At 56.5% G+C, this 27,201-nt stretch overlaps 9 protein-coding genes across 9 annotated transcripts; 5 read left to right on the top strand and 4 right to left on the bottom strand.

Annotated features, from left to right (window-relative positions):
* Positions 1-63: 63 nt before the first annotated feature.
* On the bottom strand, positions 64-1,462 carry B0H64DRAFT_411154 (uncharacterized protein). Its single transcript, XM_062804848.1, has one exon. The coding sequence runs from the start codon at positions 1,257-1,259 to the stop codon at positions 558-560; it is 702 nt and encodes a 233-aa protein (XP_062654533.1). The 5' UTR covers positions 1,260-1,462; the 3' UTR covers positions 64-557.
* A 936-nt stretch (positions 1,463-2,398) lies between these two features.
* Positions 2,399-3,319, top strand: B0H64DRAFT_446816 (uncharacterized protein; the record flags this gene model as incomplete). The annotated part of the gene is made up of 3 exons (XM_062806949.1): positions 2,399-2,464; positions 2,638-2,873; positions 3,058-3,319. The coding sequence occupies 3 exons, from the start codon at positions 2,399-2,401 to the stop codon at positions 3,317-3,319; spliced, it is 564 nt and encodes a 187-aa protein (XP_062654532.1).
* A 1,269-nt stretch (positions 3,320-4,588) lies between these two features.
* Positions 4,589-7,408, top strand: B0H64DRAFT_411153 (uncharacterized protein). Its single transcript, XM_062804847.1, has 5 exons — positions 4,589-5,357; positions 5,419-6,157; positions 6,219-6,536; positions 6,617-6,727; positions 6,777-7,408. Exons 1-5 carry the CDS (start codon positions 4,717-4,719, stop codon positions 7,029-7,031), a joined length of 2,064 nt encoding a protein of 687 aa, XP_062654531.1. The 5' UTR covers positions 4,589-4,716; the 3' UTR covers positions 7,032-7,408.
* Positions 7,230-10,032, bottom strand: B0H64DRAFT_436387 (uncharacterized protein; the record flags this gene model as incomplete). Its single annotated transcript, XM_062806194.1, has 2 exons — positions 7,572-10,032; positions 7,230-7,375 (listed from the first exon to the last, which is right to left on the bottom strand). The coding sequence occupies exons 1-2, from the start codon at positions 9,535-9,537 to the stop codon at positions 7,230-7,232; spliced, it is 2,112 nt and encodes a 703-aa protein (XP_062654530.1). The 5' UTR covers positions 9,538-10,032.
* On the bottom strand, positions 9,900-12,210 carry B0H64DRAFT_50735 (carotenoid oxygenase). The gene is made up of 2 exons (XM_062808355.1): positions 11,194-12,210; positions 9,900-11,133 (listed from the first exon to the last, which is right to left on the bottom strand). Exons 1-2 carry the CDS (start codon positions 12,104-12,106, stop codon positions 10,262-10,264), a joined length of 1,785 nt encoding a protein of 594 aa, XP_062654529.1. The 5' UTR covers positions 12,107-12,210; the 3' UTR covers positions 9,900-10,261.
* Positions 12,211-12,877: 667 nt separating this feature from the next.
* B0H64DRAFT_420750 (SnoaL-like domain-containing protein) lies at positions 12,878-13,837 on the bottom strand (the record flags this gene model as incomplete). Its single annotated transcript, XM_062805484.1, has 3 exons — positions 12,878-13,594; positions 13,648-13,715; positions 13,768-13,837. The coding sequence occupies 3 exons, from the start codon at positions 13,835-13,837 to the stop codon at positions 12,878-12,880; spliced, it is 855 nt and encodes a 284-aa protein (XP_062654528.1).
* A 1,790-nt stretch (positions 13,838-15,627) lies between these two features.
* B0H64DRAFT_446811 (uncharacterized protein) lies at positions 15,628-17,861 on the top strand (the record flags this gene model as incomplete). Its single annotated transcript, XM_062806948.1, has 6 exons — positions 15,628-15,831; positions 15,896-16,441; positions 16,508-16,853; positions 16,952-16,966; positions 17,026-17,266; positions 17,366-17,861. The coding sequence occupies 6 exons, from the start codon at positions 15,628-15,630 to the stop codon at positions 17,859-17,861; spliced, it is 1,848 nt and encodes a 615-aa protein (XP_062654527.1).
* Positions 17,862-18,552: 691 nt separating this feature from the next.
* On the top strand, positions 18,553-19,201 carry B0H64DRAFT_436383 (uncharacterized protein; the record flags this gene model as incomplete). Its single annotated transcript, XM_062806193.1, has 2 exons — positions 18,553-18,814; positions 18,863-19,201. 2 exons carry the CDS (start codon positions 18,553-18,555, stop codon positions 19,018-19,020), a joined length of 420 nt encoding a protein of 139 aa, XP_062654526.1. The 3' UTR covers positions 19,021-19,201.
* Positions 19,202-22,242: 3,041 nt separating this feature from the next.
* B0H64DRAFT_349792 (uncharacterized protein) lies at positions 22,243-24,580 on the top strand (the record flags this gene model as incomplete). Its single annotated transcript, XM_062801412.1, has 10 exons — positions 22,243-22,722; positions 22,793-22,881; positions 22,939-23,070; positions 23,128-23,185; positions 23,243-23,364; positions 23,434-23,485; positions 23,564-23,786; positions 23,858-23,960; positions 24,041-24,276; positions 24,348-24,580. 10 exons carry the CDS (start codon positions 22,243-22,245, stop codon positions 24,383-24,385), a joined length of 1,533 nt encoding a protein of 510 aa, XP_062654525.1. The 3' UTR covers positions 24,386-24,580.
* Between the last annotated feature and the right edge of the window lie 2,621 nt (positions 24,581-27,201).

The raw sequence follows: 27,201 nt of genomic DNA, 5'->3' as shown, positions 1-27,201 counted from the left end.
ACAAAACCGATAAGAGGATCTGAGTCCGATTCTTCCCCTGCGATGGAGAATCACAATCCGTGACATGGGTGAATTCATTCTCCATCCTATCCGAGCCGGCCCTGGGCGATCTCTGCCCTTTCTCAACCTCGGACACTCCGTACATGAACTCCCCCGTACATACATGAAGCTCGGATTCGAATCCGTATGCGTATACACCACATGGCTCCCCTACATGTAGTGGAGGTTCGTGTCTTTGTCCGCAGAATTATCCCCCAACGGTCGCCCCCAAGTGTCCCCCGGTGCTCTCCCCTCACCGGGAAAGCTCAAACCTGCTCTCGACAATTGTTACTCGATTGCGCACCGACATCCTTGTCGTAGGGCTGGTTGGGAGGACAACGGCTCTAACCCCAAACGTCGATTGTACAATTCCGGAGTCCGGAATCCGGAGTCCGGAATCCGGGGTTTACATCACCTGCAGGATCTTGTGACCCTCGGGAGGCAGGTCGGGCAATCGCGGTCTGTATGGGTCCAGTTTTATCCGAAGTGCCTTAGTCGGTCTCAGTATGTTACACTAATTAGTATCTCCTCGCGTTACCCGCCAGATGACCTTCCCGAAAGTAGAGCGCCATGGAGACCGTAGCTCCAGGTCCAATAAGTAAGGCCGACACGAGTAACAGCAAGACCAAACCGCCCCTCCCAAACCGCGCCGCCAAGGGCGTCTTCTCCAGCAGCAGAAGAGCCCACGATAAACTGGAGAGGCTGATGAATATGTGATCGAACTGCAGGAAGAGCCACGACCCGCTCGTGATGTTGTCGGTTACCCCAATCGGTCCATTTGGCGGCAGAGGCAAATACATGCGGGTGAGGTTTAACACCTCTGGGTTCGTCGGGAAGAACACCCGGTACATGACGTACAGATGGGCTGCGGCCGAGACAGCAGCGGTCTGCAGATGGACTGCCTTGACCCACCAGGTTGCCGCGGCCTTGTTGCGTCTTGTGGACGACGAAAGGCCCGAGAGCCATGCAGATGCCTTTGTAGCCGCTATCGTGATGCCGGAGACCCAAAACGGAGATAACATGAATATCGCAACGATCGTCTGATGCGACTCTGCGGACCGGGCTACCCAGGTTGGCAGCATGACGATGGTCGTCGGCACCACCACTCCTAAGAGGAAGCCGGGCGTCAAAGCCCGCGCCCGGTGGACATCCGTCACTTTCTGCAGCGGCTCACGGCTAGCCCATTGAAGGTGGATGCCAAAATAGAGCGGAAGGATCATGGCCGCCCCGAAAAGTTGCCACAGCACTGCCCACAGAGCGGGTCTAGGTATGGAGGATGAGAAATTAGCAAATGTACACAGATCTTCGTCTCTCGTATCACGGGTTCCCCTGCTCCGTTCTCACCTGGTAATCCACTCCGGCTTCTGGCCTGGCCGAGATGATTCCACATGCAACCACACGTAGCCCACCGCAAACGCGGAGAAGGCCTCGACGACGAAAAGCTGGAAACCGTCATCACGCCCGTCGGTTCCAGGACAGAAGAAAGCCACCAGGACAGCAAGGGGGATGTCCAGGAACGGACGTCCCGTGTACGATGTCTTGAGTGGGCTGCCGTCGTTCAACTTGCCCGTCCAGGCGGCCACAACCAGGTCGGTGGCTGACCCATTCAGGAAGCTGAATCCCCAGAGAAGAGCGCCTGCAACGCAGGAAAGAATACGAAAGTACAGATCCCTCTTGGGATTATCTGTCGAAGTTCGGTGGGCCATGGTGGGACGGCGTCGAGCACAGAGCCTCGTGACAAAGTTCCGAGTGTGATCGGGCTGGTAGTATGCGGAAGATGTGTGCGAGTAGACATGTCCAATTGTGCTCTGTAAAACCCGCGCAAATAAATAGGGTGGTTACCCCCACACTACGATTAACTCTATCTTGTTTAAACATCCCAACTCCGGGCCGCGGGTGCAACGCTCGGCCGCCCCGGCCCGACTGGCACATCCATAGGGGGAGCATCCCTGATCACCATGCAGGCACTTCACGAGCCAACGATGACAATGCGGGCCGAGGTGCATAAACTATCAGACGATGACTGCAAGAGGCGGGGCGGAACGGCCTATCGTCGGGGCTAACTTCGACCTCTAGCCTACTCGTGCATATGTCGGTCATCCGCCTTGCAGAGTAACACCCGCAACATGGCCGTTGAATGAGGCGCTTACCACGTTCCGGGCATCCCCGTGACAGTCCTGGTCCTCTTCGCCGCCTACACATTCTACAGGTTCTATCTGGATGGCCCCTCACGAATCCCGGGCCCCACCATTGCCAAAGTCAGTAACCTCTGGGGGATCAATACTGCTGCTCAAGCGGAGATGCCATGGCGCAACATTGCGCTCCACCGTATGGCCCGCTCGTCTGAATGGGCCTCACCATGGTATCGGTCAACGATCCGGAGGCATACTCCGTGATCAACGGCTTCAGACGCGTCTTCACCACGGTAGCTAGCAATCCCACCCCCCTGGACCGCAATATTCACATGTCAATACCAGAGAACGAACAATAGACTAGATTTTACTCAACAGCAGAGACATGATACCAGTGCAAGCCCCTGACGACCGTCATTACTGCGCGGGACCGCCGGTACCACTCTTACCTTCTACGAGTCTCCAGCGCTGCGTCTCAGTCGCCTCCACACCGCAGACGGAAGCCAAGATCCAGCCCCTGGTCGACTTGCTCCTGAACAAACTGAACGAGCTGGGCCAGGCCGGGCAAAAGCCCGTCGACACGGTCACGCTAACCGCACACTTTGCGTTTGACGCCATGGGCATCATCAACGTCTCGGACATGAGCCCTTCGGCCTTCTCGGCAAGGGCATCGACGTCGAGGGCGCCATCAGAGCCATCGATGTGGCCAACACCTATTTTTCAGTCATTGCACAGGCCCCCTGGATGCACACCTTCATGCTAGGGAACCGATTGGTCTAAAAGGCCATAGAGGGTCGCAACCCAGTCCTCAACCTGGCCCTAGATGATTACGGCAGACAAACGCCTCACCGCAACAACCTCCACCACCGACACCGACAACCCGAAGCAAGACACCACCGACTTCCTCGGCCGGCTCCACTCTCCTAGCGAGCGAACCCTCCGAGGCCTCCAAGCCCGGCATCCCCAAACCCACGCACGAACAGACCGTCGCCTTCGTCTTCGCCAAAATACTTGACCATAGCGCGGGGTACGCCACCGGGCCCGTCGCCCTGCGCTCCATCCGCCACCACCTCGCGCGCAACCGCCCCGCCTACGCACGCCTGCAGCGCCAGCCGGACGACGCCTTCACCCCGCGCGCGCTGAGCTAGAACCCCACGCATATCGTCGCCGAGGCCGCCAAGCCGCCCTACCCCGACGCCGCCGTCACCGGGGCGCTGCGCGTGCACCCCCTGCCGGGGCTGGTCCTGGGGCGGGAGGTGCCGGCGGGCGGGGCGGTGCTCGCGGGCTAGCATGTGCCGGGGGGCGGTGGTGGGGTTTAATCCGTGGGTGATTCTGCGTAATAGGGAGGGGTACGGCGAGGACGCGGATGTGCTTCGGCTGGAGCGGTGGTAGGGGGGTGTGGAAGGGAGGCGGTTGAAGGTGATGCGGCGGTGGAATATCTTGGTGAGTCCCCCCCCCCCCCCCCCCCAACCCAAATTTGATTCTGGAGTTGAATGGGACTGTTAGTTTGGTGCCGGTCCGCGGTATTGGCAGGGTAGGAATATTGGGCATGATGGGGATTTCGAAGGTTATCCCGGCCTCGATGGACATGACGTTCACCCCGAGGAGGTGGTAAATAGTAGGCACGGTGGGAAGTTGCAAAATATAGACTGAACTTCAGGGCTACTAACTTTAATGGACCTGCAACCACCCCTGAAACTTAAGTAACTAGCCTGTTGATGCCATTCCTACGTTGTTTAAGGGGTTGCTTGGTGGTAGTATTATCATGACTTTATCGCCGTTTGTTGAGGGTCCATGTGCCCAGGTAGCAGGTAGGTAGGTGGACAAGAATTCTCAGCAAGGGTGGGTCGTGTCCGGGTTGGTCTGTCACCGCACGTTCATTTGGATCTGTCCACTATCATGTGTGGCAGCTTGCAGAGGTATGTGCCTACCTACCTAATAGCCTGGACAACGTAGGTGGTGACACGGATCTTGCCATTGTGTTATCATAATGGGGAAGCACTGGCTGAAGCCCGGTGTTAGGATTTACAACAATCAGTTAATCCAAGTAGTGTGTAAAGACTCGAGGACGTTTGGTCGACATAATACCACATTCTCATTAGGAGTCCAGCCTTCCAAGCTCTTTATAGGGTGTCCTAAACCTGAGAGACACCTCGCTACCTACCTAGGTACCTGCTCAGGTACCTACCTCAGGTTCCTTAGTTACAGAGGTTCGTTCGGTGAAGCTAGGTAAAGTGGTATGCAGTGCATTCATCGTGGCGGTTACCCACCACGCATTGGAGTCAAGATATGGCTGTGCTGGCTTTCCGCCCCCACGACATGCAGCCAAGATCGGCGGTCGTGCAGACGGATGAATTTGAAGTCACAGAAAAACCCTGCGTGGAATCTTCCTGTTGGTGCAAACCAAACGCCAAGCAGGAAGCCCCTTGACGCGCGCGACGCGTTGGGCTGCACGCACACCAAGCACCATTTTCTAAAAAGAAGAAAAGCTCCCAGGTCATCCAAAGTTATTGATATTAACCACTTTCCCACGTATGAGTCTAAAATGTCTACATCAACACCTCCAGCGGCGTCACAGTTACCAGCACACTCCTCTTCCGAAGCAGAATATGGCGCAACTGGCCCGAACGGGAATGACGCCCTGTCGCCGGAACCGCCCGTAACTTGTAACCTTGACCAGGCGTTAGCTTTGAGCGCCCCAACCCCCGCCCGGCTATCCGATATCTTGCAATGTTGGCTGCAAGACAAGGATACGGACTACGTCCCGCCGCCCCTGGATGCATACTACTTTGTCGAAGAGTACAGGTTTGGACAGGCCTACGGCGAATACGAATGGGAGATTCTCGACCCTATGTTCAAGCAATGGACGTTCGTCAACAACGAAGGGAGGCGTGAGAGACTTAGGGGATTAGTGCAACAGCGGTGGCCGACTTCTTTTGGTCATCTCGAGCATCATTCGGACGGGACGCCCTCCGGTTTCCGCTGGGATAACACTTACCCCGAGTTGCTCCTGGCAGCATTCTATCCACCCACGCCCGAGGGCCAGCCAACAAGAAGGGTTATATTCCAAGGTCCGACCGGAACTACTCCTCCACGCTCGCCCGGTACAACCTTCACGCAGTCTACTCCTGCCCCGGAAACCCCTCGTACGCTGAATGTGGAGCCTGCCGCGCATGGCAAGATTTGGTATGATTGCCAAATCACGTACAACTGAATAACTAATACGCTAACCACGCATCCTGAACAGGGTCGTGGCCATCCCCTCAAGAACGTCACCGGACGAGAAACGTCTCAGTGCAAAAATGCCATATAGCGTGCTGGCGTTCCTCGCCAACTACTGCCAAACTGTTGGAGCCTTCGAACCCTTCCAGGATGGAGACTCGGACGGTCAATCCGGGGGTAACCATCCTTATGCCCTCGGTTTCCGGTTCGCTAAAGCCTTTATCAACTGCCAAACTTCTTGCCACCTTGAGCTGCGGACCGCGGCGCCTCCCAATGTAGAGGCTGGCCGCGGAATCGAACCAAGGGAGGTGGTGGTGCAGTATCACGCCCGTTACCTTGCTGCGCACCGCTACTCATATGAGGACAGGGAACAAGGCGCACCAATTCGTTCAGGCATCAGGGTATCTCGACCAAGGGCTCGGATCCGTCACACATGGGGGCCCGATCGACCAATGATTGTGCGCTGTTGTTCACTTTCGTTCTCCATTCTCAACACTGTTGATGCCCCATACACCATCGTCCTGTTGATGGACGATAACACGCACCCGAGCTGGGGTAAACAAAGTCAGGCGTGGCGCCACGATCGGAAAACAAACGCCCTGCTCTTCCCCCAGGCTTCCGATGACGAACTCAATGGGCTGCGTCCATGTGGGCGTTTTATAGGCTTGAGCCACTTTCTCCTTATGGCATTGACCATGTTCGAGCGCTGGGAAGCTGAGTGGATGTTTGCACTCGATCAGATTAACGATACCGTGTCGTTTTCTGTTAGTCCTACACCGAATCCCTTGTCGTCCCAGCCGATTATCTGACAATCTCATATCAAAGCTTCTTGACACGCTCGAAGACGAGAGACTCGATCTTTTCATGTTCGACGAATCCTTCCGCCTCTCAAGGGCGTATTTTGCCACTCTTCAAACATTGCGAGTAGCCTCCCAGACGATCGACGACGATATCAAAGAATGGTCTCATCTCCGTGAGCGGTGGAGTGACATCGTCGTATCCAGTGGCATGTTCAACTCAGAAGAGCTCGCTGCTTCAGCAAACAACTGGAACGTCGTCAGCGCGAGGATCGAAACAAGAGCAAATCGAGTCCGAGCTGCCATTGCCCGCAAATCTGAAGAGGTGACTAGCCTTAGGGACGGGGTATGTAAACCTTCGCTAAAATTGTGTTTCCATTTATCCTTGGGAAACGCTTTGGGGTTGATATGCTAATTCCTGGTCAGTTGTTCAACGCAACTTCTCTTCGTGAATCCACCAAAGGCATGGCCTTGAACCGAGCAGTTTACGTATTTACCGTGGTCACCGTGCTATATACCCCTATTGGATTCCTCACCGTAAGTCATCTCCCATTCCCAAACTGTGCCTATTACTCACTTTCAGCAGTCCTTCTGGGCGATGCCGGTCCTTGACGACGGCGGTGCGGATTCTGATAAATCGGGCGGGCGATATTCTTTACCCACCGGCTTCCTGGCCTCGTTCATCGCCGTGCCGTTGCTTACGTACCTGATCTGCATCGCCGTCGTGTGGGTATTGGGGTCTGACAACGTGGATAGGCGACTGGAGATGCTTTGGCCTTTTCCCCGCTATCTTCGGTATATCCGTTACCACCTAGGGCGGCTAGTGGGGCGTAGGCGGTGATAAATCATGGCGTTCAGGGCCGTCCGACGGACAACTTGCTAGTTAAATAATTGGCACTGGAATCGGTGGGAATGATTCAGATGCAAAGTACTATTGGACTGTACCGACGTATGGGATTTCAATAGTTGAATACCAGGTAGCTATTGTGTAGGTTTCCTTAGCGTTGACGATGTTGGTTTCATTAGGATGCCACATTGTTCAGACCAGTACCACTTGTTCCAGCTGCCCTTCAATGCCACCCTTCATCAGTTCACCGTTCATAACTCCATGAACGTAGCACTCGCCACGGAACACAAACGTTGCCGTCCCGTCCTGCGCCTGTCCCCGCCTCAAGACGTATGGCACTGCGCCCCCTTCCAGCACCCACACCTCATCCCCGACCTCACACGTCTCCGAGCACACCCCCATCCACTCCTCCGCCGTGCGAAACAAACAGCGATACAGCATCAGCCTCCTAACCTGGTCCTTGAACTCCTGCGGCGACACCACACACTCAGGCCACGGCCCCCCCCCCCCTCTTAGCCCTAGCCACCTCCTCACCATGCACCCTCAGGTCCTCCACATCCGGCACCAACACCTTCACCTCCAGGCCCCCAATCACCCTCTCAATCTCCTTCCTCCTTTCCTCACACTCCGCCACCCTCTCCGGCGCGTACTCCTCATCCCCCTCGCGCAGCAGACAGCCCGCATACACCTGCCCCAGCGCGACCAGCAGCCACTCCCGGAAGCTGACCGACACCCGGCCCGTCTCGTCGGGCGTGCCCCGGTTGACGTTGGTGTACTCGTGGCAGGTGAGCGTGTGCACGAGCGCCGCCTCGCTGAACTGGCCCTCCATGGTCCCCTCGGGGCCCTCCGCCGCGGGGAAGGTGACGTGTGCGTAGTGGGTGGGCAGCGCGGCGAGGAATTGCAGGACGGTCTCCGCGAGGCGGATGTTCATGGGCGCTTCGTAGGCTGTTTTGGAGGTTATGGTGTCGAGGTGGATGCCGCGCAGGTGGAGCTCGCCTGATGGGGTGGTTGTGCGGGGTGGGGGGGTGCTGGTGGTGGTTGAGGGGAGGATGCAGGCTGTGAAGGGGGTGTCGAAGGTGCCGAGGGGCCAGGGGAACTTGGCGGTTGTGAGGTCAGGGACCCAGGAGGGGAGGTTTGGGAGTTGGCGGTGGAAGGGATGCTCCACAAAGGAGAGGAGGGTGAGGTGTTCGCAGTTGAGCAGAAGGGTCTTCCCGGCGTTGATGAATACTTCCTCCGGGGTGATGGTGGCGTTGACGGGGAAGGGCAAGGGGTTTCCTTTTGGCAGTGCCTGCTGGAGGATTCCGACCGTGGCAAAGACTCTGTCCTGCTGGACGAAGCACTCTCGTCTCCTGACGGCTGATAGCGTAGCCCACCAATGCTCCGCCCACCCACTCTGCTCGAAAGTCCGGGTTTGATGCTGCCCCTGCATCCCGCCGATATCCGTGATCCCGAACCCCCTAGTTACTGCGTCCGTGTATTCGCTGCTCAACATCTCCCCCGCCAACGAATTCAGAACATCAATCCATCCCGCGTGTCCTAGGAAGTACGCGAACCCCGTCATGTCCCCCCAACTCAGCTCCTCCACACCCATCCCGGCCATGATATCAAACTTCCCCGCCACCACCACCTCTTGCACAATCCACACGCGGTGGAAATACCTCCTCGTGCGATAAAACGCCCAATAGTCTGACCACGCCGTAGCCCAATGCCCACCCATCGGCTCCTCCATAAACCCAACCACATCCGTCCAAAACTTGGCATCCACAAAATTCCCCTCCCTCAACTTCAAGATCCCCTGCGCCCGCCCACTCTCCTGCACAAACCTTCCAATCGCCGGAAACACCACTTTATGCCACCAGGAAAACACCTTCAACCTCTTCTCATCCAGCCCCAACCACCCCAACACCCTCCCCGATAACGAATACAACTCCCCCATCAACGGGATCTGACTGGCCTTCTCATCCGCATTCCCCTGGTCGATACACACCGCATCCGCCCACAGCTGCGCGACCTGGTCAAACGACAGCCGGCGTCCATCCTCCGGTCGCGGCTGCAGGTGACGGTGCGGGAAGCCGGCGAGGTAGGCGCGGAAGAAATCCGACAGGTTGCCCGTGACGGGCAGGGAGCGCAGGTCTGGCGTGTAGGCGTCGAGCAGGGCGCCCTCGGTCGTGGCGAGGTCGTCGCGCCGGCTGAAGGTCTTGAAGGCGTCCTGCGGGACGACAATCAGCTCAACGTTGTCGGGGCTCGGGGCGAGTGGGGGGGTGGGGTTGATGTCGAAGGGCTCGATGGCCGAGCCCCAGGTGTAGGAGAGGGCGGTGAAGCGGTGGGTGATGGCATCGATGGGGTGCTCGGTGAGGGTGATGTAGGCTTGGGAGAGGACTGGGTCGTAGGTCAGGATGCGGATAAGACGGATGTGGCGGGGAGAGGAAAGGGGCGTGTAAGTGTAGGGGGGCCGGGAGCGGCGAGGGTTGGGGTTGGATTGGGAGCGCGGGCGTGTCATCGTGGGAGCTTGGAGAACTGAGTGAGGATGGACTATTCTTTCTTCATTCACGATGCTTGGTTGTATTTTTGAGCTCCAGACGGTGTGAAGTTAGGCAGCCATTTCGGTGCCCAGCTGACGCCGAGCTTGGGGCGGAGTCACGAAAAGGGGTTAGGGCTATATAAGGGAGGCCGCCATCACGAACCGCCCTCCCTACGACACCTATCATGGTACAGTAGTGTATCACCGCCAGTACAATAAACTTGCCATTTCGCTTCAACCCTCAGCGCCAGCATCTGAAACAAGTTCCCGTTCAACACGGAGATCCTCTGAAAACGTACATATCCCCTAACCCCTCAACCCCACAACAGCATGACAGTTTGAATGATGAATGACGTTAATTACAAACCATTCTGACTAACCTCCCTTTTCCTTGTTCAAGTCACTAACTCCAGTTGTTATCTCGTAGGGTCCTGACAAGACCACGCCCAATGTGGAGTTACGACGAACACCTGGATCAACTGGTGACATGTTCGGGGACCTCATCCACGAAAAAGACCCGAGGTTTAGAACAAGCCCGCAGCTTCCCGCTTGTACCTCGCTTAATGAATCACCATCGAACCATGCAGTAATCTGGCGATCTGGTAGCCCACGGGTTGCATCGGATATCTCATGTTTACGCCGGCCCGGGTCGTAAAGTGATGCAATTTAACCAGACAACTGTCTCCTAGACGCCGTACCTGCGTCACAATCCAGTCCCATGGTTCCGTTGATCCACCTTTTTTTGCCACGGCAACGGCTCTTTGGCAACCTGGACCGGACCAACATCTCCAGTCTCAGCTCTCCGCTCCTGCCATGCCTCGATGTCCCGATGGTCGACCCAATTTCCATGTAATCCCAACTTTAACTTGAGCGGCAAGTGGATTACCGCCACCGGGCCTTTGTTTAGATTCTGGGCGTCGAATATGACAACATCATTGCGCAGCTGATCGAGATGGTTGAGTAACGCAATCAGATACCCTTCACCCTCGACACCCCCTTCACGTGGGATGAAAGTCGGTTCTTGGAACGTCATCGTCGGGCCCGAGAAGTACACGTCTTCTAGACCAAACTTTCCCTTCTCCTCACCTAACCCATATGTGTCATTTTTGGTCGTTGCTTCTCCCGTGTGATAGTTGTCTTCAGACCACGTGTAATGGCCGAGGCAATTGAACAGGCCGCCGGCCGGAGGACCGCATTTGGCAAAGTCGTATGGCCTGGTTGGGTCCACGACGGCTTGCCAGAAGTGACGGTATGGTTTTGTGTTGTAACGTTCGTCGATGCGTGAGAACTCACCGTTTGTGAGCCAGGTCAGCGCTGGTTTCACTCGCTCGTCCGCTACCCAGACGTCCGCGTCACCGGCCTCTGTGGTACGGATGGCCGACTTCTTGGCCTTGGGGTTGAAAACCCAACGGGTGGTGGGGGATGAGAGCTTGTTGCGCTTGGCAACGCCATCAGGAGGTGTAATGTTGTCGTCGGGAGGAAAGAAGAAGAAGACGTTGCCATCGGCGACGGTCAAATCGAACACGATCTCTCCCGACGGCAGCTCGTAACAGCCCGCGACGTGGCCGTGGAAAGCTAGAAGAACTGTCAGTACCTCACATGTAACCATCCAGTCCCAACACCGTGGTCACATACCATTGTCAGCCCTGAACCAAATGATATCCTCGCTCTTTGCCCCCCGCCTCGGAACAACACCATACCACTGATCCTCATTCGGATCCCACGCAAACTTATTCCCCCCCCTCTTCATCCTCAGCAAGTCCATCTTGATGGGCGTCAACGCCAACACAACCCAGTTCTCACTAATCCCACAGTCATGTATCATACCCGCAAACGGCGCCTTATACCAGCACTCCTCAATCTTCTTCCCATCAGCATCCACCGTCCAAACCACCACGTCCACGCTACAATCCGCGCCATCCCCACCGGCCTCATACGCAAAACACACCATCTCCCCCGTCCTCGGATCGACCTTCGGATGAGCCGTAAATGTCGGACTCAAGATCTGCCCCTCAAAATCATACCGCCCCAGCGTCTCGAGCGTAACCGGATCCATCGCAAACGGCGGGCCATCCTCCTTCATCGCCAACAACACCCCCCTCCAAAACACCACATTCGTATTACTAGCCGTCCTGATCACCCCCTTAACACTCTCATTATCCGTCCACGGATTGCGGTACCGCCCGAACAGGCTCCTCCGCGCGGCATCCTCAGCCCGAAACCGATCGGTGCGCACATAGCGCTGGCGCAGATGCGCGCGACCACCGGCGATGCGGATCGCCGACACGGCGCCGTCGCCGTTGAAGTGGATGTCGTCCTCGAACAGGGGCGGGAAGCGGTGGTCGGGCTGGACGCGGAAGAAGGTGCCGTTGAGGTCGGCGGGGAGGGTGCCGGTCACCTCGAGGTCCTGCACGTCGCCCTCGAAGCGGCAGGGCTTGTTCATGGAGGCGAAGGTCGGGGTGCGCGGGAAGCGGATCGGGGTCGGGGTCTTGAGCCGGTTGGCGCCGTAGTTGGAGATCTCGGCGGCGAGGTCGTGGATGTGCGCCATGGTTGCGGTTGGGGGCCGCGATGGCGGGCTGCTTTTTGGTGGGTGTGAGGATGATGGATTGGGTGTTGGCTTGGGGGATGAGAACTTAGGTCTCAGTACTGGAACGGAGCCAGAGAGAGTCTCAGGGAGACAAAGTGATACAGAGCAAGTGGTGATAAGGTATCATATCTTGAAAGGGTGCCCCCAAGACTCGGAACATCTACCGAACATCAGAACCCAAATAGCCTGGACGGACCCCGCAAATCTGCGTGGACTCGGATATTCGGATGCGGGCCGAAGCATGGCAGTGGAACAAAACGGAAAACACCCCATTGGTATAGATGATGCATGGATCGCCAGGAGAGTCGGGGTAAGCGAGTGCGGGGCAGGCGCTCAGTCCCCAACTTTCGGCATTCAAGCATGAAGTGGATCTGTGAGGGGACGTCCGACGGTCTGGTTAGTGTGGAAGCCAAGGTGGAAAAATGAAGGCGGAAAACGGAGCCGAGAGTGTCGACAGTCGCGCGGGGGGTGGAGATGAGCTGCCCCTAAGGTGCTGCCAGGAGGCCGAGAGACAAGAGACAATTGATGGCAAAGGGGATGGGAGGTGGGGGAGAGAGTGGCAGAATGACCACCAGAGTGCCAATATATCGAGGTATTGATGAGGTGAGCGTCTACGTAGGCTTTACTGCGTCTCGATACGAAGTCTTTCCCAAATGTAACAAATACTACAGGTAAATGTTGCCCTGGCCCCTGAGTTCACTGCATCCCCCACGGGATCCAAATCAAACACCCTTACTCGGCCTTATTCTCAACGAGTTCAGGAAGGACCTTCTCACCGGGCTTCGACTCCCGCGTGGCCGCACCGGGCCTGCTCTGTCCCTCGGGCAATGCCAACGTCAGCGGCGGATCGCTCGTGTTGACATCACTGCCATAGACAGGCGCCCGCAGATCATCCGGCGCGGTGGGCCTGCCCGTCACCGGGTGGGGGTAATGGAAGGGCACAACACGAGTGTCCGGCCAGAGCATCTTCTGCTCGAAGATCTCATCCGGGCCCAGCGGGTCCTCCGGGTAGGTGACAGTCGGCCACGGGATGTAATTCTTCTTGGTGTGACTCCAACCCTTCTCGAAGTCGGCGTGCCAAAAGGGGAAGTAGCGGTACCGGAAGAGCTTCCACGCCCCGTTCTCCTTAATGTACTCGTTCTCGTACAGGCCGCCCTCCCACCACTGCCGATGGCCGCGCGGGTAGTACTCTTCGATGCTCTGGTGGGTGCCGGCCTGCATGAGGGCGCGCATGCGGCACCAAGCGTGGGTTCCCGTCTCGTCAACGTCAACAATGTCCTGCATCATAATGTGGTCCAGCAGCCAGCCGTATACGGGCCCGTTCCGCCCCTTCACAAAGGTGTTTTGGAAGCGGCCCTGGTAGAGGCGCTTGATCCCCGCCTTGCCGCGGTACCGCGACCCGAGGAATTCGACGTATGCGTCCGGATGGTCGGAAAACATATCGACGACCTACAGTACCCATGTCAGCCGTGATACCGCTGCGCCACGGCCCGGTGACGTACTTCATTGTACAAACACTTGTCTAGGTAGTAGCCGTATTTGTGGTGGGTCTTGCGGACCTCGGCTTCATCTACAAGCACTCTGTTAGAGAACCGCAGGCCCGAATCCGAACGACAACCTGCCTGATACCCTCGCGAGTTCCTTCTGCAGGACCTGGACCTGCTTTTTGAGTTCGGCGAATTCCTGTTCCATCGTGCTGGCAAGTGTCTGTGTCGGTTGTCGAACGTTATCCGAGTCGTCTGCGGTTTCGGTGGTGTTGAAGTGTGTTGGTGACGACACGTCGCAGTCGGGATGTTGCTTCCTTGGAGGAGGAAGCAGAGCGACGTAATGTATCTTGCTTGACGGGCGTGACCCCTCAAAAGTCGAGACGGGGAAATATACCCAGCGCGCTGGAGGGGGTGGTGGTGCATTGTTCCGCCGGCAAATGACCCCAACTTTGGTTATCCCGTCTGCACCATGGTCCGGCTCGGTTGAACGTCGTGTTATTCGGGGTTGCTGGTGCGGAGTAAAATGCCGGAAAAGGTTCTGCGCCAGTTTTTCATTGCTCGACTCAAGGGAGCCTGGTGCCTGTTGCTGCCTGCGACTGCAGCCCGTCCCTCGATTCTCAGCAGTGTTTTCATCACCAGGTGGGATTCGCGCGGTGGGAGTTGAGAGTCCATCGGTTTTCGGTGTTTGCATGGGTTTGTCGCTCGTATGAGTCGTGTCTCTTGCCATTTGAGCTAACTTCGGTTGGTCCCGACGATGTCCGCATGCATTCGCAGGGTACTGATTTGTTGCGGCGCCGCAGCGGCGCCCTCTTCCCGAACGCAGCGGTCAAGGGTCTTCGTCATATCGAAAACTCTCGGTGAGGGTCCCTCGTGCAAGAAGCAGAGGCAGATAGACGATCAGCATTGGCTAAATGGAGAAGAATCGATGTTGTTGCAGCCACGAAAGGGTCCAATGCGGGGTCCCAGAAGATCGAGATCGCCAGGTCCACCCTCATTTAAGAGCCCCGAAGGTTTCCGCTCCTTCCTTCACTGACAAGAGTGAATCCCGAAACGGCCTGCCAAGCGGGAGTCGGTCCTCTTTAGCCACTCGCAACCTATAAAGTCAGACTGTGGGGCACAAGACAATGCTTCGAGTCTGCGGGAGAACAATAGGATGCACGTCAAGGGCACAATCGACACGGGCCAATGAATTCTCTATCCGCCTATTTCCGCTAAATCCAACAACACGCCCGCCGCTCCTGCGCTGCTCATGCGCTGCTCATGCGCTGCTCATGCGTTGCCTGGCTGGCGCCACTGGAGCCATGTTTCTGCAGACCGTTCGTGTCGTTAGATTGCTCTGGCAAAATAACATGTGCGCGCCGATTATCCTGTACGGCTGACTTCTGCCTGCGATTTCTCGGGTAGAGGGCCGAGTCAGAACTCGGAAGATGGCAAAGGGTTCATGGGACGAGTACCCGGGCATCCGGAAGCGAGAGGCGAAACGCTGTGGGCATCAAAGGATAATGTAATTAATGACTGCAGAGGTGAGCATTAAAGATGGGTTAAGTTGTTGGAAATAAGATTGTAACTGGTCATGGAAAGAGAGGGAGTTGGCTCTGAGCAGGGGTCGGAGATCTCTCCGAAACCCGGGGAAAAGCAAGCAGCAAGCAAGGTCCACCGGATGCAGCCCAAGAAAGACTACCGTCGACCCAACGAGTCACAATGCACGGGCGTTTGCCACAATTCTAAGCTTCTAGCCGCAGCCCTCTATCTTCGGGCGGCTTAACGGCGAGGCTTGTTTGGTAAAAGCCAAGGACAAGCCGTTCAAATTCTCCCCTCCCCCCGGCCGTCCTCTTCCCATTTTCAAACGCCTTCAACCCCCAGGGCTATCAACTTGAACCAATTCTTCTTGTGTTGACGCGGCGGTAGTGACCCTGGATGCACACTCCTAACATGTCGCCTTCCCTCAAAGACAATCGCCACACGCAGACACAGACGATGACAACCATCACTACCATGTCTACGGTTAGCAGAACAGACCCGCTCTCGCCGTCACCCCCACGCCGGATAGCCGACGAGGGTGTCCTAACGCCTACGCAGCCAGACTCGCCGTCCCAGGACCAGCCCCAGAGACGAGGACACAAACCCGTGCGGAACCGGTTATCGCGGCGGGAGCAAAGCAAGTATGCGTGTTTCAGGTGTCAGAAGAAGAAGACAAAAGTACCCTTTCTTCCCCACCCGCCCAAGACTTTTTGACGTTTCGGGGAGCCCTGACAGTTCCCAGTGCAACCGCCCACGGTCACATACACGGTGTGAAGCCTGTATCAAGCGCAATGATGTGTGTGAGTATGACGTGAGGGAGGGCGCCGTCTCACGCTACGCCCACCTGAAGCAGACTTCCGAACAGCTGGAACGGGAAAACGGAAATTACAAAGGTTTCTTGGCCAACATTGTCTCCCGGCCTGATTGTGAAAAGCTTGAGATCTTCCGGAAGCTGGGAACCACTGAAAATCCGCTTTCGACCTTGGAGGATGTCAGGGCCGTTGATGCTCTACACAGCGCCAGCGTGGGGGTTGCCACGATAGACGCGGAAGCCCTGGAGGAGAGCCTCATCAAGGTGCCAGCACGGCCCTGGACGTCAGTCGCCGGAGATGGCTTGGTCTCGCACCTCATCTCGGACTTCTTCGATCGAGACGAAGGCGACCCCTTTGCGAATGCCATTTCCCTCATCGACCCGGAACTATTTGTGAGGGACATGGCGCTTGGTGATCCCTCGCAGAGCGATTTCTGCTCTCCGTTCCTCGTCAATACCATCTGCGGCTTACGCTCGGTCAGTGGTCCCGTCCGTTGCTTCGCCTTGACAACTTCGCTAACACGGGCAATGGGACGGTTGTAGATGTTTTCGGACAAGATCGACCTTGCCAACGAGGCAACGGGCACAAACCTCACGAAGCTGTTCGTGGCTCAGGCGAAACAACATTTCGAGATTGAGGCTGACAAGCGCTGCCTCAAGACAGTTCAGGGGCTCTACTTGTTTTTCTTGTTAACTTGTCATATCACCACTAACAGGGCGGGCTCTATGTACCGCCTCGCAGCCTTGGAACAACTCGGGAAGTTAGAGGTCGAAAAGGTACTGACCAAGCCGGCGAGCAACAATCAGGTGGATACAGACAGACGTCGCGCCATGTACAGGACGTACTGGGGTATCTTCAATTTTGAGTGGTGCGTCATGGTCTCATCTTGTATCTTTTGCCACCGGCCCACCCACAACGACATCCCCAGAACTACCTACGTGTCGTCTTTGGTTATCTGCAGTCTTAGAAGGCTAACATTTCCGCAGCATTCTTTGCCACACGTATCTGAGGCCTCCACCTCTCACTTTCCTTCCACCAGCTTGCCTGTCTAACACCACAGACACTGGCCCCAACGTATTCGGCCCACCGGCCGGGCTGGGTCAACCCCCGGTTGTGAGTCGAATATCAGCCTTACAATACCGCGCCGTGATCTACAACAACAAGCCACGGGCCCCAATAGGGGACGAGATGGACATGCGGGTCCGACAAGATCTCCTCTTCCAGCTCAACGCCCTCGAAACCTCGCTGTCGCCAAACCTACGCTACGACACCAACCCCAACCGGAAGACCACCCAGATCAAGTACGCACCTCCAACAAACCTCTTCTTCCTCACACCCCGCCCCCGTTCCACCCTCAACCCAGCCCCACCCAACGCAAGCTAACCAGACCCCCCTCCCAGAATCCACCTCAACATGGTCGCGTACAACATCCTCCGCCCCCTCCCCTCCACCACCCCCATCCTCCTCCAAACCAACACCACCCCCCCAACCACCAGCACCACCACCGCCAAAGCCCTCCTCCTGGCCCTCAGCGCCTGCGACATCCACCTGATGCACAGCTACCTGACCCAGCGCGCCGCGCTCAAATACACCCCCGCGCTCGTCATCCCCTTATGGAGCGCCGTCTTCACCTTGGTGCCCTTCCTCGACGACCCGGAAACACACGACATGTTCGCGCGCGGGTGTGCGCTGCTGGAGGTGTTTGAGCGGGATATGCAGGGGGTGCGGACGTTCCGGCGCGGGATCTTGGCGGTGGCGTGGAAGATTGGGGTGGGGATTCCTGATGCCGCGGCGGAGGCTTTGGCGGGGCTGGAGGGGGAGGTCAGGGAGGGGGGCGGTGGAGTTGAGGGATGTGCCGGTGGACTTTGTGATTGCGGTTCCCGGGGAGGTTTTTGAGAGGGTGATGCGGGAGGAGAATGGGGATGGGGGAGGGGGTGGTGTGGGAGGGGCGGTCGGGTTGGATTTGGGGAGGGTTTTGGGGGAGTGGGGGGAGGCGTTGAAGGGGGAGGTGTTGAAGGCGGATGGGAGGTGATGGAGTGAAGGATCGGATACCTAAGGGGGTGGAGACTGAGTGAGGGAGGGAAGGGAGGGAGGGAGGGGAGTGGGACGGAATGGGTGACAGACTGAGACGGTTGATGGAGACAAGAAGGACAGCAAAGGGGTGGATCGGAGTCATAGATACCCTCTGCTTTTCTGTGTGGAGGGAGTTAGTAATTGTGTTTTAGGCGCCGATTGAAATTTGACTGGTATCATTCGTTGAGACAAGTTTGTCGGGGTCTCCATCTGGATCCTATATGATTGATATCTGGCGAACGTGATGTGATGCCTTCAACTTATGTTGTCTTGGCATGGGGAACAAAGCCAGTTCAAAGCCTTTGCTTGTTTACCTTATTTGGAAGTGGCGAACGCTTGTGGTGATATTGAACGCAAAAGCAGTTGTTCACTTTGCCTCGTAAATCCTCTCCCTTGTCAGCGATCTATATGTACGCACACCACACGTTAACGCGCGCTATTCCACTACTCACCTCTTCTCGCCCATCCAGGTACATGCTGTTACGTGGTCCTGACGCTAACACCGGCTCCAAACATGGCCCCGGCACACGACACGTTCATCCCTGGCCCTGAACTCCTTGACTCCGCGGCAAATTGTGTCATACTCGCACACCACTTGCGGATCCGCTTCATGAACCTTATACGTGGTCTCATGTGTCCGGAGCTCATTAAGTCCCTAAGTGAGGCCTACTACCCGGAGAAGATAGAAGCCGCGAGCCTGCAGAGTATCGCCATATGCCGCCGGTTCAAGTTGGCTGGGGAAGACTTCAGGTCGCTAGATAGTGTGACTCATGACAGTGAGTGGATCAAATCGTATGGATCCGCGATGTGTCATTTTGGCACAGGCGTCAAGCTTGTAGAGCGGTTTGAAGCTGAACCAAATAACCTGGCGGTGGAGTGGGAGGCCACGGGCATGTTTCCTGTGCCGAAAGTCGAGGTGGGAAAACCGTTCCCTGGAATCGAGGACGGGAAAGAGTGCAGGCCTGAAGGAAATGATCGGTAAAAGCACTCAAACCCGCCTCAGCTTTCCAGACATGGACCGACCTTACTTGGATGTCGCGACTGGGCGCGCACCGCCGGCTGTGACCAGAAGCACGGTTGGACGAGTAACGTACTTCCTCCTATGCTTTGCCACGGCTCCTGGAATCGCATTTTCCCACCAATACTAAGTTAATCATGAACACGAATCACTGCCGCATGTAAATCCTTCCTATTTGATTTCCATCTTAACATCCCGATGCTGCCATCTTCTTTTCCGGGTTCCCAATCTATGTCGTTCGTCTTGGCCCATCCATTGACCGTCCCGAGTCGCCAGCCACGCTCCGAGCTCGATAACCGTGACATGCCACAAATAGCCGATCGAGAGGCAGCCAGTTTTAATCAAGTTCAAAGTGCCGGTTTCCTTAACCCCCGCAGCTTATTATTCTACAACGGCCACCGAACTTGACCCGACCAAGGGGGTAGGGGTGGTACCCAGGCCCAGGGGGATCTCCGTCATGAGCAGCCTAATCTCCCGCTCTCGAGTCCTACCCGGTTCAAACAGAGTGTGATTCCAAGCCCGAGAAGTAGCAACCATCCACCTTGTGAAAAGCGACAGCATCGCCACCACCATCGGGATTGCGGCACCAGAGCCAGCCCTTGGCGTCCGGCCCGCACCCTGTCCCCCGGCCTTTGTCGGTGACGCATGCTGCTTCCCGTTTATGGCCAACTCATAGATTCATCCATTCTCCAAGGTCTGGCTTGGACAGTGATGACATCGGGATAGGGAGCGGACCTCGAGGCCGCCAGCACTGGAGAAAGGACCCCCGCGCGGGAAGGGTCGGACCAAGCGATGCTTGGAGAGTGGATCGCAAATGGGGCAGTTTCACAGACACGAATGGGGTGTCCGGTTCAACGGCCCGGCTGTTCGTCTTGCAAGCCACAGATGGCAATCAAGAGCACCTCCATCAGGCTCCGCGTTCTCGGCGGGTGCAGCGGCATGTCAGCATTTGGGGTATGGATATCGAGCTCACACCAACATCGTTCCCGGTTGGCCCCGGCTGGGACCGCCATCTTCTCGGGATGACTCGTGAAAGCAATATGATCCCTTGCGAGGATACTAGCGACGCCAGGGAGAGAGAATGAAACCAGGCCTCCCGAGACCCCCACGAAGATACAATGTTGACTTGTTGAGGTTGAACCGCCAAAATGCAACTCTTCTTTCATGAATGCTCCGTTCCGTGGTATCGGAGAATTTCCGACGTTACCCACGCCAGCCGCCCATCAGCTCCTCGGTTCCTTTGCAGGCCGTAACGTGCCGGTGGGTGAGCTGAGCTCGGCTGTGGGCCGTTTTGACGCCTGATTTCTCGTTTTCGCCGTTCCAGACTCTCGGTCAAAGAAGAGACTCCCGTATGGCGGCAATCGTTCCTGTCGGGCAGCCTGGCCTCGACTCAACGTTGTACTCTGGCTCATTTCGTCACTCGGCAGCATGTTTAACACCGGGGGTATCTCGGCTTACGGGGGGCGCCACCCAATAAGGAGGGCTCGTGGCTCGCTTTAGGCTCGCAGACGCGAGTCTGGGGAAGTCTGGGGAAGCGGTAAGAGCGCAGACACCCAACTACCGCGAATGATAGGCAACGCATATGTAAGGCCCAAACAACCTGGCCCCTTTGCACCATAGGAAGAATCGGCAGTCAGGTTTCTGCGGGATCTCCCGGTCGACACCAGACCATACCCATGCTCGTCCAACCATGGCCTCGAATCATGCCATTCAAGGGGCCAACTGGCCAGCCTTTGTTGGCTTCCAGAGTCTCCGCCGAGACAGCGCCAACCTCCTCTCCACTTTTACCCCCGCTTCCTGGTTCACAGGGCCGATAAGCTTTTTCCCCGAGTGTCGTGATGGTGGGATGGGTGTTGATCGCGTTTTTCTAGAATCCAACACGATCCGGGTGCACATGGAACGGAGTTGGAAAGGGGTGTCCCAGAATGCTAATTTTAGTGCCCTCCTCTCCTTTTCTGTTCATTACCTCTTCCTTATACTGTCGCGATGTGCTAGCAGGCGTGGGATCACGAACTGAATCCCAAGCATCCTGTGGATACCCTTTTGTGTGGGAGGGTGGCGACGTTGTCAACAGCTAGCATCGCGCGTCGTCTCCTTCAGCGCGGTGCACCGGCTGAGGATTCCTCTCGCCCGAGTCAGTCATATAGTCGTTTGCCTTGCTCAGCCCGCAGCAGATTCCGCTAAAAAATCTGTCTCCGGATCCTCGCACGTGTTGCCGCGCGGATGTGCAGAGTCCGCCGTAGAATCCGGGGTTAATTTGGCTAATCGGGGCTTAATGCCCGGGGGGGGGTCTCGACACAGGCACCCCCCCTGTTTCACTTGACCACCCCTCCCCCCCCTGGGCCCCCCGTCAAACACCGCCCTGGGCACCGCCGAGCACGCTCCTGCACATGTGACATCAGCGCAGCCTGTCTTCCAACGGGGGCGGCATGAGAATGGGACAATCTCGGCTGAAATATCGTCCTTGTATCCTAATTGGGACCACGGCCATGTTGCACACATGCAAGCACCCCAGAGGCGGCAATTGCCCGAACGGCGGTCCCTCCCCCACGGAGACCACGGTATATCTGTTTACGGCGAGATTTCGGGATGCTGGGTCATCGTATGCCAGGGCAGTCTATCTGGGCTACGCTATTCGTGCCTTGGCAGAAGTCGGTACATGTCATTTTGACACTTTCTGTCTCTGGCCACTGGGTCCCGCCGAGAGGGCCATGTAGCTAGCGTGATGGTTTAAACATGTGGACACCGCCCCTTGATGGTCGTGTTCCTGGATGACTACTTAGGTAGTATCAGTACCCAGATCTGGCCTTCCAACGGAGTTCGACTTTCCTCTCCGTCTTGGCCACAGCTCGCCATCGGGTCGTTGGAACCGACGTTGCGGCTCTGGCCCAGGGAACGCGTGGGTTTTCCATGGCGAAGTACACACACTCCTTCACTGCCAACAACCCTTCTCCACCGGCGAGCCGTCATTGACTCCTATTCCGGGCCACCGTTCCTGGCGGATCACCCTTCCGGTCGTTTCACGATTCCCCAGCTCCTCAACTTTTGTTAAAGCTCGCGGCTCCGTCAAAGATTTCCGAATTGTTGCCTCATTCAACAGTACAGCCGCTCAGCCTTAATAGCCCCTTCCTACCTTCCTTCCTCCCCCCCTCCCCACCCGGCCGTCACCACCACGGCGCCGTCACCATGTCTGCCAACCCACAATGGTCACATCACGAACAAGCCCTACCACAGGGGACGGCGGTTTCGTCAACGGCGATGGATGACGCAGAGAAGGGCATCTACGACAACACAGCGGCGTTACCGGTGATTACCACACCGCCACCAGCGTACATCGACGAGAAGAAGGCGATCCAAACAGTGTCGACGACCGATGGTACGGTAACACCACCGACTCCGCCGGCAGCACCGGCCAAGAAGCCGGCGAAACCAAAGCCTAGCCGGTGGATCCTCTTCCAGCTCTGGTTCAACACATACCGCAAGTTCTTCACCTTCGTCACGGTTCTCAACCTCGTCGGGATTGCCATGGCCGCAGCCGACAAGTGGGACTATGCGAGAGACCACTTGGGCGCGTTGGTGCTCGGCAACCTGCTCATGGCCGTGTTGATGCGCAATGAGATGTTCCTGCGGTTCTTGTACATCATCTCCATCTATGGGCTGAGAAGTGTAAGTTCCTTGTATCCGTTCCCCTCAGACTACACTTGACAATCACTGACAAGCTCTATTCTCGGGCCAGTGGGCACCGGTGTGCATTAAGGTCGGGGTGACTTCGATTCTGCAGCATGTTGGAGGCATCCACTCCGGCTGCGCCCTTTCTGGCGCCGCGTAAGTAAACAAGCCCCCTGAGTATCAACCGGCAGCACTAACAACATCCGTACCTAGCTGGCTCGTCTACAAGATCGTCGATATCATCCGGTACCGTTCCGTGCAGCACAGCTCTGTGATTGCGAGTGGCATTATTACGAATGTCGCTGTCATCATCTCGGTTCTGAGCGCCTTCCCCTGGATCCGCAAGTCAGTGGGCCCCGTCTAGCATCACCCGGGATACTCTAAGCTTCTAACACTTTCTAGTAACTACCACAACACATTCGAGAGGCATCATCGCTTCATTGGGTGGCTGGGTATCGCCGTATGTACAATCCATGTGGGAGGGAGGTTGCACGTTGCGCTAACGGATAGCTACCAGGCCACCTGGGTGTTCGTGATTCTGGGCGACATTTACGATATCAAACGAGGCGAATGGAGACCCGACTCACACTCTTTGCTCAGCGTGCAGGAGTTATGGTTCGCCGTGTTCATGACAATCTTGTTCGTCACCACCTCCCATGTCCCTATGCATCACCGCCGACGACAGCGTACTTACCAACCCCCCAACAGCGTCCTCATCCCCTGGGTCACCCTCCGCGAAGTCCCTGTCGAAGTCGAGCTCGTGAGCCCCCCCCCCCCCCCCCCGCTACCCCCCACACCAAGCCCAAGTCTCAGCCCTTGCTAACATGAATGCATTTAGCCGTCGCCCAAGGTCGCGATCCTCAAGTTCAAGCGCGGGATGCAGCAAGGGCTGCTCGGGCGCATCAGCCGCACCTCGATCATGGAGTACCACGCCTTCGGTATCATCAGCGAGGGCCGAAAGTCCGGCTGCCACTACATGATCTGCGGGGTGCAGGGCGACTTCACCAAGAACCTGGTGGCCGACCCGCCCAAGACGGTGTGGACCAGAGAGCTCAAGTTCGGTACGTGCCGCCGCCCGCTCTTGTCCGGCCTTCCTAAAATGGACGCAATGGAACTAACACGGCTGGGCTAGCCGGCGTTGGGCACGCCTCGGCCATGTTTAAGCGAGGAATCCGCATCTGCACCGGAACTGGCATCGGCGCTGCGCTGTCCACTTGCATCCAGAGCCCGAATTGGTAAGTGCTTTTTTCGATATTGAAAATTAACTCAAACTCCGTGGCCTCATGGTCTAACAATTGCGCTCCCTTACTACTAGGTTCCTCATCTGGATAGGGTCCGACCAGGAAAAGACATTCGGACCGACCATCACCGGGCTCATCTACAACAACATCCCCGCCGAGCGCATGATCCTCTGGGACTCCAAGAAACGAGGGGGGCGGCCCGACAGCGTGAAGCTGCTCAAGGAGGTGTGGGACAGCTTCGGCGCCGAGGTCATCTTCATCACGAGCAACAAGCAGGGCAACGACGAGATGATGCAAGGTTGCCGCGCAGGTACGTTGTAACTCTAAGCCTTGGCGGGTGCCCTTGGGAATCTTGCAGACCGCTAACCTTTCCTGTTCCAGCCGGGTTGCATGCCTTTGGCACGCTGTGGGATTTCTAGCCGGGCCGACATCACGCCGACATCAAAAGGGGCGGATTTTAGGGCTGCGGCGGATGAGAGTTTTGGATTACTTACACACATTGCATGGGGAGTCAGCATTTGTCCACTAGATTTTTGTTTATCTTTTCGTCACTCTGATAAAGTCAAGAAGGAGAGAGCATGGGTCAAATCAGGAGTTGCATGATCGCCGGGGGCTCGGCGGGGAGGTTCGATGGTTTCATCTTTTTGTCTTTTTTTTCCACATCACAAAACATACATTGAAGCATATGCATTGAGGGCCAATTCAACCCATTCAACCCATTCAAGCCTCACTCCCAAAGGGAAATTGGGACGCGTACTTCGCGCACAGAACACGTACCACAGTAAGCTGGCCGGCGTACCCCCGGCCAACTCCGCCCAACTCCGACGGCGACGGACCCGACCAAGGCACCTTCTCCCCACGCGGTATCCACTTATCCGGCCCGTCCCCGGCACAGTTCCGGGGCAACCTGGCAACCCCCGTCCCCGCCGGAGCCAACGCGGGAGTCCTGCCCCAGCGGAACCACGCACGCCGCGCGTCGCCCTTCGTCGAAGATGAGAATGCCAGGTTCTGGTGGTGACGCACCACCCACCCGGTCGGACCCGCCGAGGACCGCAGCAGCGCCCATCATTTCCTCCTCCTGAGCTATTTCCGCGTGGGTGTGCGTCCGCAAGCCTCGCAGCCAGATCCGGCCCCATGCGCGACATGGTCCAGTTTGGTGACGAGGGAGGTGCAAATAAAATTTTGACAAGAATTAGACTCAACAACGGCGGCGATGGCGCGGACGATCTCGACCCGCCAAGGAACCCAAAACGCGGAAAGGGACCCCCGTCGCACAAATCCCGCCTAACGCGAACCCACACCATGGAACTCCCCTGGGAGCCGCGCTGCTGCCGCCAAACTTTACTCAGCCCGTCCCGTCCCCCTCTGCCTGCGCGCGCCCAAGAAATGGTGCTGTTTCCAGAAGGCGTTCCTTCCCGCGCATTTCCTAATCGGTGATGTTCCGCGTCTGCCCGGGGGGTGGCCCGAAGTTGCCGGTGGGTGAGGGCTGGGCGATCTGGACCCCGCCGCTGGGCCGCTCCTGCTGGCCCGCAAACCGGGTTACCTGGTGCTTGGCGCTCAGGCTGGGTTGGGGACGGGAGCGACCCCGTGGGCAAAAGAAACCGAACTCCAAGCCCAGATGTCGACCATGGAAATCTCGAGTCCTCGACGGGAGGAACAAAACGAAAGTCACCCGGAAGCCTGAAAAAAACCGGCTTACCTCCTCTATGTACTTTTCTTTTACCCCATTTCTTTCGGTCGATTTCTTTTTTGTTCTTTTTGCTTGATTCCTAACCTTGCCTTCTAGGTAGTTCGGCTTTCTTTTAGCCAGAGGGTAGGTCGAGGGGTTTCTAGATTATTTAGGGTTTTTCTTTTTTTTTCGCTGTGGAGTTGAAGGGGTAACGATTCGGACACTGGAACAGCTTGGTGAAAGTCGTCTTACGCAGGATGTAAACGTTTTCCTCGAGTTTGTCACGCGGAGACAATAAGGTGCAACACCCATACTGACGAATGCAAGGAGGTGTGGTGTATGTAATACCTAGTTTTATTGGGGGAAAACACGTCGCATCCGCTACTGTTAATGGAAGTTGGCATTGCTGGAAGCCTTCCCGTACAAACTATTTCCCACACTTTTCTTTACGTAGGTACCTGGGCTCGAAAATGGACAAGGGCTCTCTAGGTACCTTTATAACACAAGAACGTTTCATTGCGCGACATAAAGCGGCAGGTGCTTTTGTTGGGTATTACGTTGTTGCGGGTAGAACGAAAGGAACACCCGTCAATGACAACTTCTTCCTGTACCCGGTATGTTCGTTCATGGTACACCATATATTTGGCAGGACACAGGAATCCGAACTCTAAACCCATTCGCTTTGACCACGATCATGGGGCTCGAGCCAAGACTACCTAGGTATGTACCTACCTGAGGGTGTAACTACGGTAGTACCACGTTGGCCAAATAGGGGCCCATGTAACAAACGCTTCAATGATAGGTACCTAGTTTATGTCTAGAACAACCGGACGACGCGAAAGAATGCTCTAATGCTCCTGGTACAGCTTTAATATCCGCTCAAATATAAAAACCAACATTGGAACATGTCGCACCCAACATTAGTCCCAAGCACGAGATATCGTTGCCAATGGGCCCCCCCTCTCCCATAACGTTGCGTAGTTCCAAAGTTGCACAAGGTAATGTACTCACGTAGGTACCGATATTCTCCTTATCTCATGGATCGACCACACACACTGTCGTGCAACGAGGGTACCTGCGGCGCAGAGCGCTTGTCGTTTGACGCATTACCAAATGAGCTACTGCTTCAAATATTTTTATATTTCCGACCCGACCCTCAGGAGGTTGGACCCAATCGCTACGCCGAGCTTTTGAATCTTTGTGTGACTCGTCGCGATACAGGGCTCATAGCCCTCCGTGCCCTTTATGACACGGCCGTAGTGGCATCAGGACGTGCCATGGCACAACTCCTCGTCATCCTTATTCGGTATCCCGAACGGCAAAGTTGGATTCGAACATTTTGCTGTCTAGAAAGTCTGTCTGATACGGCTACGTGGATAATTTCACATACCAAGCTCAAAAATATCCCACCATTACCACTACTAGCAGAGCTTTACCTTCGAGCTGGACCAGAGGAGGACCCCAACCACGAGCTGGCAGCAATGTTCAACGTGCTAAATGTCGACGGGACCGACGGCGAAGATAATTCCGAGTTGAGGCAAAGGTTATACTATGCCCTACTTTGTC

Source organism: Chaetomium fimeti, assembly GCF_033439085.1.
Source record: "Chaetomium fimeti strain CBS 168.71 chromosome Unknown B0H64scaffold_11, whole genome shotgun sequence".
NCBI lineage: Eukaryota > Fungi > Ascomycota > Sordariomycetes > Sordariales > Chaetomiaceae > Chaetomium > Chaetomium fimeti.
Note: the sequence above shows the minus strand (reverse complement) of the source record. Positions and strands in the feature narration are given on the sequence as shown.